The sequence below is a fragment of the Corvus brachyrhynchos genome, unplaced genomic scaffold (assembly GCF_000691975.1).
Source record: "Corvus brachyrhynchos isolate BGI_N302 unplaced genomic scaffold, ASM69197v1 scaffold319, whole genome shotgun sequence".
Lineage (NCBI taxonomy): Eukaryota > Metazoa > Chordata > Aves > Passeriformes > Corvidae > Corvus > Corvus brachyrhynchos.
The window spans coordinates 2,468,423-2,477,054 of record NW_008246065.1 but is presented as its reverse complement, the minus strand read 5'-3'; the positions used below and the strand labels follow the sequence as shown (position 1 = coordinate 2,477,054).

The window sequence follows — 8,632 nt, the reverse complement described above, 5'->3', positions numbered from 1 at the left end:
TCAGCAGGGCAGAAACCTGACTGTCTGCACAACCCTGAATATTAATTAAAGTGACTGCTGAAAGGGCAAAACAGCTACTAACAAGATTATTTGGACTAGGTGGAATTTAACCAATTGATGGATTAGTTCCGACTTTGCCACCTGCTAGACAATTATCTGCAGAGCATCCCAATCAATGCTGGAAACACAAGTCAATAGTGCAGGAATCTACTGAAAACCACACCTGCAGCTAAAGGCACATCACAAAGAAAAACTATTTGCTTACACATATCAGTCTGATTTTTTACATCTCCCAGCGTTGTGCAAACCAGTTATGTATTTTTCTCTCCTTGAGTTTACAAAGAGAAGCTTCAAAATACAGGAAATCTGGGAGCTGGCCACTTTGCATCAGCAGAGTTTTCACAAGAACTGGGGAGGTGGAAAAAAGGGGGTGAAAATGATAGAAGTTTTTCCCTTGACCTCAGTGAGGCAATACCTCATTCTCAGCCCCTTGCTCCAGCCCCTACCCAACAGAGCGTTCACTGCAGCTGTTTTTTGTTTACAGCAGGACTGAAAAAGGAATTCTTCCTCATTAAAAAAGTTAGAAAGCAACTCCATTAGTGTCAAGTCCCTGGGAACACCGATCCTCGTTCAAACAAGGCTCAGGATAAAACTGGATGCTTTCCAACCAACCCTTCTCCCAGGAGCAAAACAATGATAAAGGAAATTCTTTAATATCCATGTGTGGCGACGCTTCCACCTATACATCCTTTGGGCATTTGCTGTGAGCAGTAACTTTTTTGTCTTAGTTACAGTTTGAAGGGATAAAAATGTCCCAATACAGCAAGTGTTGTTCTAGTAGGGTAATCAATGGTTGCATAAAATAAAATAAAAATCAGTGGCATGCTGTCCTCTATAAATAGAATAACAAAAGGTAAGTAGCAAGGCAGAGTCCAACTTGGGAAGTGTCAAACAGAAAAGAGAAGATCACTCAACTGAGCAGCTGGTCCTTATTTCAATCCTCAGCAGCATCGCCCCATCCCCTCCACAACCTACAGAGGAATTAGTGAGTCATCCTCACAGAGGGGTAACCATTTACATTGGTCACAGTTTGCAGGAGCTGATGCCTTTTGCATCATGTGTACCTGAATCTTGTGTTCAGACCTCAAATAAGTCCCAAGGGAGGTAGGATCAAGGTACTTGTATCTCCCCAAAAGAACAGGCTGTTTGAAGGATTTTATGTGATGGGGATGACACAGTGATCATGTCTGATTATGGCCTGACAGGGCACTAAGTGGCTCTAAATTCAGGATTACAATACAACTCCAGGTATGGTTTTTAGTTCAATGGCTATTCAGGAAAAAAAAAAATATATATATATATATACACACTCCTTTAGAGGAGTCAAAGTCTAATTGAGTTGGATTTTTATACAGCCACAGGAAAGTGAGCAGTGTGATCATGAAAAAGGACATATGCATACTATGGACAGCCAACAGTCACTCATGTAGATGATTCGTAATATTTCAGACCAATAAAGATACAACACAGTTGGTTTTAGTTACCTGGCTAATTGCCAGACAGCTTCTGAAGCGACTGTTTTTAAAGAGCTACAAGCTGCAGCACTAGGAAGTGTTGTGGCTCAGAAGAAGAGGTCTAATTCACTCAGAATGGGAGAACTGGAGTAGATGAGTTAAGCCTCTTTTTTGTCCATCATTTGCTTCTCACCACAGAGGTGCTTGGAGCATGTACTTTTGAGTGTGAGCAAACTGAATTCCCATCAACAATGTGACTTCCTTAAAAATGAAACATTATTTACTTTACCAGCCTGTTGTGTAAAAGGGTTTCTCAAACTACAGCACTCATTCTTTACTTATGAGGCATAACTGCCCAAAATACAGGGGAAAAAATAATCTCTATTGTTATTTATTTATTTCTTCATTTCCTGCAGCTTTCTTTCTGTCTTCGTAGAAGCATAGTAATACATTCTATAATGCTCACAGCCTTACAGCATTTAGACACCATCTAATAGATTCAGAAGTAGATCATACACCCCATGAAAAAAAAGGAAACATCTTCACTTTTTTTTCCCCCCCCCATAGATTAATTGCCTGAACAAAAAGAGATGGGGGGAAAGAGAAAGAGACCAAAGAGTTTCCTAGAGCATACATCTCTTACCATTCCCCAAGCCTCTTCCTGGGAAAAAGCTTGATGAAACATATTAGCATTAAATCGTGCTTCAAAAGTGGTAACATCCAAGCTCAGGAGAATTCAAGTACTAACTACTTATCATGTCTCTTTAATTATTAAATCCAGTTCAGTCAGCTGGACTGAAAATTAAGTACTTTCAGATACCAGTTGCTGTTGAACTACCCTTGGCAAAGCACAGAGTGTGGCACTTGTAAGCAAGGAGTTGCTTCTCAGTGCTGGTTTTGCAGCATCCACTCACAAATGTAACTTGTTAATGCAGAAGTCCTCACAAATTAACCCAGAAGGTCACAAACGCATCTAAGGAAGAGTTCTTTGGGAGCTCATGTCATCAAGATAACTGAACTCATTGCATGCAACCTCATGAGTAGTGCAGACGTTTGCTAAGAGTGACAATGATTTTCCTTAAGTTCACAGCCACCTTTTATCTTTCAATATGGGAAGACTGAGTTGCAGAGTCAGTAAAGTCAGCTGTGCACTGGCCCAGGTATGGGATGCAGGTATTTTGAGAAAAAACAAGTTAAATGCAAACATTTTGTTGTGCAACAGTTACTTAGAAGCACAAACAGCTGTAGGATGGGACAGAAAGTCAATGGAAAGGTGAACGATGGCACATTAGAGATTCACTGAATTGTTTTAATCCATCTGGATCATAGTTCCTTTGAATGCAGCCTTTCAACTTCTCAACTGCAAACTGTTTTACAGGTTACCACAAACACTTGAGAACCACTTTCTTTTCCCAGTTGTGCATTTTCAGCCAAAGCCTGCACTAGCCTCAGAAGTGAAAGGAACCCCAACAAACTGCTCAGCAGTTTGACACTTCATTTCTATTTGTCCACGATACAGAGGACAGGAAAAAAACCATCTCAATGTCAACTTTGAGAGCACACTGCTTCTTCTCCATGAGGTTTCCAGAGAACTTCTGGTTGCAAGGATTATCTCCACACCAGCATACACTAATAATAAACTGTTCACTTGTGCTGGTTTTGGCTGGAAGAGTAGATTTTTTTCATGGTAGCTGGTTTGGGGCTGTGTTTTGGATTTGTGCTGAAAACACCGTTGATAATAGAAATATATTTTCATTATTGCTGAGCAGTGCCTACATAAAGTCAAGGCCTTTTCTGCTCCTCACCCAAGCCCACCAGTGAGTGATCCAGGGGTGCACAAGGAGCTGGGAGGGGACACAGCCAGGACAGCTGACCCCAACTGCCCACAGGGATAGTCCAGGCCACATGGCATCATGCTCTGCACGTAAAGCTGTGGGAAGAAGGAGGAAGAGGGGGACATTCAGAGTGATGGTGTTTGTTTTCTCAAGGGGCTGTTGTACCCAGTGGAGCCCAGCTTTCCTGGAGAAGGCTGAGCCCATGGGAAGCAGTGAATTAATTTCTTGTTTTGCCTTGCTTTTGTGTGCAGCTTTAGCTTTACTTAGGAAACTGTCTTTATCCCAGCCCATGAATTTTCACATTTTAACTTCCAATTCTCTCCCCCATCCTATCAGAGGAAGGTGAGCAAGTCACTGTGTGGAGCTGAGTTGCCAAGCTAGGCTTAAACCACAACATCGCTTTACAAAATACTGCTGCAAGGCAGGATGTATGTTTAATAAACCACTTATGCAAGATTATTTTGTTAAACTCATGAGATTTTTACATCACTAAGAGTTTCAATTTGCTTCTCACAACGTGTTCTCCTGCTCTTGGCTTGCTTTGGCTGCATGTATTGTATTTTGCTCATCTTTGTGGGAGAGTGCTTTTCAGGGCTACCTCTACATTATTGCAGTGGCCTTCAAGATACTCTCTGCCTTCCTTTGTTTTCTTATAAACTGCTCCACAAACAGCTGAGAGATCTAAAGTGTCTCTTAAAACCTGACACTAGAATTCTGGTTAAGCTTGCCAAGATTCCTGTGTTAACAACGCTGTTTTATTCAGGTAGGTACAGATTTTTCCATGCCTCCGCCCCTTACACACTCTATTTATTTAGTTCTTTTATGCAGATTCCTGTACCTTTCACAATGGATTGTGACTCACTTCAAACCCTCTCTCCTCTTCCTTCCCCCTCTCCACACCACGGCTGACAATATTTACTCAGTTTCTTTAGAACCTCTAAAGAGCATGAATTCTAATGTTTGAAGTTGGATCACTTTTGATTAATTAAATATATATTATGGTGGTGCCAGCAGCATGACTATAATTAAAGCTGTACTGGGTTGGGTTTTTTTTTATTTTAATCAAAAGCTCTGATTTTCAAGTGTTCCCTCACTCCTATATGTGCCTGCTCCCTCCCTCTCTTGCTCCATGTCTCTCCTCTCCCCCATCTGTGCTCGCTTCTGCACACAGGCTCACCTGCCCATTATCTCTCAACACCTGCACTCCCAAGTGCTCCTTAGCTGTGGAAAATCCTCCTCACCTGTCAGAAGGGCAGGAGGCCAAGGGCATCCCTCCAAAAATCAGCCCCCAGCAGCCACTTCCCTAGTCCCTCCCATGGCAGCCATAATGCAAAGACAGAAAATGAAGCCATGCTATGGAGAAAGGGAAAGGGGTGAGTCTGAATGCATGGGCTAACCACACCATGAAGGCAAAATTAAGGTGGTTCAGCCCCTTGGACAGACAATGTGTCCACCACCAAACAGGCAGCTCCACAGTTCTGTATTTTACTGAGCTAAAACACATATTTAGGCTGTTTGAGACATCTCAAACACTAATACAGGACACTAAGAGGTGCCACTCTTCAGCTGCAGTGACAACCACGTTACTCGGAGCCTATTTCCTATTTCCGTTCTCCAAGCGCTCCAAACGAATCAAGAAAAAAGCACTGAACATGCAGTGTTGCCCTTTACTCTAAGCTCTTCCTTCTCCCAACACTGCACAGCTTATCACAACCAAGCACTGGGGCTTTTGCAAAATCCAAGGGAAAATCCAGCAGAAATTTTGGTTTTATAGAGACAGAAAACAGGCGGCTAATGAAAGCAAGCAGAAAAGCCCTGAACACCCTTAGCATAATCCAAACACAACTACTGTAAGCACATCCTAGAAAACTTAGCTCTCAAAACACAGCTGTGACCTTGCAACACAATCCATGTGAGAGGAAGCTCACACAGCCTCACTCGAGCAGAAAGCTGCGCTGCTGTGGATGCAGCGGTGGCCCAGAGCCTGTCTCTAATGTCTCAGGTCACTCAAGGGACATCATCAGTGTGAAACCAGGCCAATGATAACAGGTTTTTTAAGTAATTTGAAATGCTGGTTCCCCAAACACTAATCAGCAATGCCTTTCTTGTCATGTGGTCATGTATTTTAGAAAGCTTTCTAAAAATCTTTCTGAGCAGCAAGATACCAAAGGAAGACAAGCAGGTACACAAATCAAAGAATAATGCAGGCCTGAAGTTCACTATTATAATGATTTCATTTTGGATAAGAGGAATTTATGGAATGAAAACCTTCAAGTGAACAGTTACTGACAGTCTGCACCAACAGGGGCCCATATTCTGTAAGAGGCAACAACTAAATTATGACAAAATCCAAGATATATTTGTTTGTAAATAATCAGCATCTCTTTGGCATTGTACTTAAGTTCTTGCCTGTCAGTTTGCTTTTCAATTACAAAAAGTACTTTCAATACAATCTTTCAAAATGAATATGTGTCCCTCAACTAATACTGTATTATTGCAACACCTTTTTTATGAGTCCACATATTTTTCAGGAAAAACACAGTCTTCAAAACATATCACTAGAAAGGCAGCTAATCCCTCCCAGATCCAACAACTACATATTCCACATTGAAATACTGTGGCTAACTAAGCCCATTATAAATTTAAAGCCTTGCCTTGAAAAGGGACATAGGGTAAGACTGCATGAATAATTCCAAAGTGCTTTATAAATGCTTGTTGAAACAGTAAACCCGTTTTTATGGATGAAATACAGATGTTGGCTAAGTCATATGTAGGGCTGGATGAGAGCTGGGAATTGAAATCAAGTCATCCAAGCTGATAAGGTTTTGCCCAGTTACCATGTCTTCATTTTACCAGATCCTTTTTCCTTGACAACTCACCTCTTGTGCAAATGACTCTGCTTTCTTACGCAGGTTCTTTTCCAGCTCAAAGTTTACATGAAGCTCTTCATATTCCTCTACTGCCAGCACAGACACTGTTTATAAGAATAAAACAAGATCAGAAATAAAAGTGGAACAGATCAAAAGAAGAACTACTGTTTGATTTACCCAGATAAGCTGCTATTCCCTAGTACCATGAATCCCGGACTGACAGCATGACCTAGTTTCACATTTCCATATACAGTCTTCTTTGCAATATTTTCTTAAACCTCACCACACATATGCACAATTACTGATCTTCTTAATAGAGTAATACTCCCCCTCTTTTTCAGACTCAAAATCTCCAGTAACAGGCATCAAGTACCACAGACCATATTTTGCCTCTGCCTCAAAAGAGCTTTGCTGAATCTATCAAGGATTATGTTATTCTTGAGGAATCTGTATTTGTTTACCTGGTTTGGAGATGAGCATAGCAGTTTTTAAAGGCAGGTACAGTCAGTGGTAATTTAGACAGTAGGATACACATCCCAGCTCACCTGACTCACAAAATGATGCTAACTTAAAAAAGCAAATAAGCAAAAACCAACCACACACACAAAAAATAGCCAACAAACTATGACACACTTAGAAAGACTTAAGATAAATTCATCAACTCTGACTGAAATGCACTGAGTGCACAGCTCCAACACAGTGCCACATAAACACAGGATACAGGAGGTATTGAATACTTTGCTAGCTCATTTCGTGCATACAAACAAATCTTGCTTTAATTTAACTCTTCCTTCCAGGAAAACAGGCACATGTGAAAACAGAGGTTGTTCTTTTGATAATGCTTAGAAAAAAGAAAAAATTTCAGAAAATTTTCATCTGCCACACTACCCCATCAAAAGCTTCAAGCTAAACTGTTTAATCAACTGTTCTGAAGTTTGGTGTTGTAAGAGCCTTCAAGTACTGACTGTCATAGGCTTAAGCAATGCAGACACATGGAAGGGGTAAGAGATGGACACTTGGAGAAAGCTTACAGGATTTGCCCTACTATATCTCAGCCAGACCCATTGTCTTCCACTTCAGAAAAAAGTGAAATACCCAGTGAGGCTTTTTACCAAACAATTTTTAATTTCTTAAGGCTTAGTAAGCAACAAGAGGAAAGGCCAGAGTAATCCAAGGCACTAAAACCTTTTCCCTCTCCTCTAAACTTCTTTGGGGTCAACTATTACTCATGTAGAAGCACTGACCTTCATAAAGCAAAAGCTTTCCTTTTCTGAGCCGTATCTCTTTTTAGACTTTCCCTGCCCTGGCTTTACCTGTCTTCTCCTTCCAGTAAAGGAAAATTTCTGATTTTCTTTCATCATTTGAAAATCATACCTCTTATATTCTAGCACTCCTGCCTTTTTCTCATCATCCTCTGAAAATAAAACAAGTTGCTCCCACGTCTTTAGACCTTCAAAATTATAAGCTGCATCCCAACTTAAAGGAAGACTGGTGTAATTATTTAGGAAAACAGGAGATAAAGGTTCAAACTCCCTCTCTGCGAGGGACTGTGCCCCTGCCCTCATTTGCTATTTGTGTCACACAGGAAAAGTTTTCCTATTCTCACATAACACCTGCTATTTACATTGTCACATTTGTCTGGAGTACAGAGAGTCTGGCACAGCCCACGTGTTGATGCAGTGCCTGCAGCAATAAGGTCGAGTGTCAGATCTGGACCACAGTCACTGTTCTGTAATCTACTCTTTGTACTGCAACAGAAAAGCTCTGAAGCTTCTGCAAAGGATGTAGCAAACTCTTAGAGAACCTGCTGTGACCACACACCTCTGTTACATTTCTCCAACAGCTTTTGTTGCTTATTAACTTCGGTTGTCAAAACAGCCTTTTCTTCTTTCAACTTATTTACCTAGAAAAGTATAAAGAACACATCAAAAACAAGAGCATTTTAGTTAACGGCATAAAGCATACAGCACATACATAATGCAAGCAGTATTTTGCTGTCAGTAGTTCTGTTTCTTAGGTTTGGCTTGATGCTGGGGTTTCCAGTGGGATGGAAAGCATTTTTACTCCACCTTACAGATGTTATAACAGATGTCATAAAAGGGTTATGAACTAATCCTCCCATGGCACGTTCCAGTCACAGCTGCAAATATAACATCTCTGGAACCTTTCAGGATCAGGTGCCACAGCACCTGGTTGAAAAATTACTTGACTGTTTGCATTTTAATATAGTCAGACTCCTGGGGGGTTTTTTTGGGGTTTTTTTTTTGTTTTTGTTTTTTGTTTTTTGTTTTTTTTTTCCTGGGCTCTATTTATTGTCCAAGTGCTGTCAGCTGTGTCTTTCTGAATGCAAGTGTTGCACAGACAGGAAGAGCCACTAAGTCCTGATTTGCATTAGTACATGGCTTATCAAGTT

The 8,632-nt window shown here is 40.9% G+C and overlaps 1 protein-coding gene across 2 annotated transcripts in view; it reads right to left on the bottom strand.

Moving 5' to 3' along the window:
* The window catches only part of SHTN1 (shootin 1), a 47,982-nt gene that overhangs the window by 23,424 nt on the left and 15,926 nt on the right, over positions 1 to 8,632 (bottom strand). For both annotated transcript variants that reach the window (XM_008643192.2, XM_008643193.2), the window contains exons 6-7: positions 8,041 to 8,122; positions 6,229 to 6,323 (exon numbers count right to left, since the gene is read on the bottom strand). In XM_008643192.2, coding sequence (XP_008641414.1) covers positions 6,229 to 6,323; positions 8,041 to 8,122 — 177 coding nt within the window. The remainder of the gene's footprint in view (positions 1 to 6,228; positions 6,324 to 8,040; positions 8,123 to 8,632) is intronic.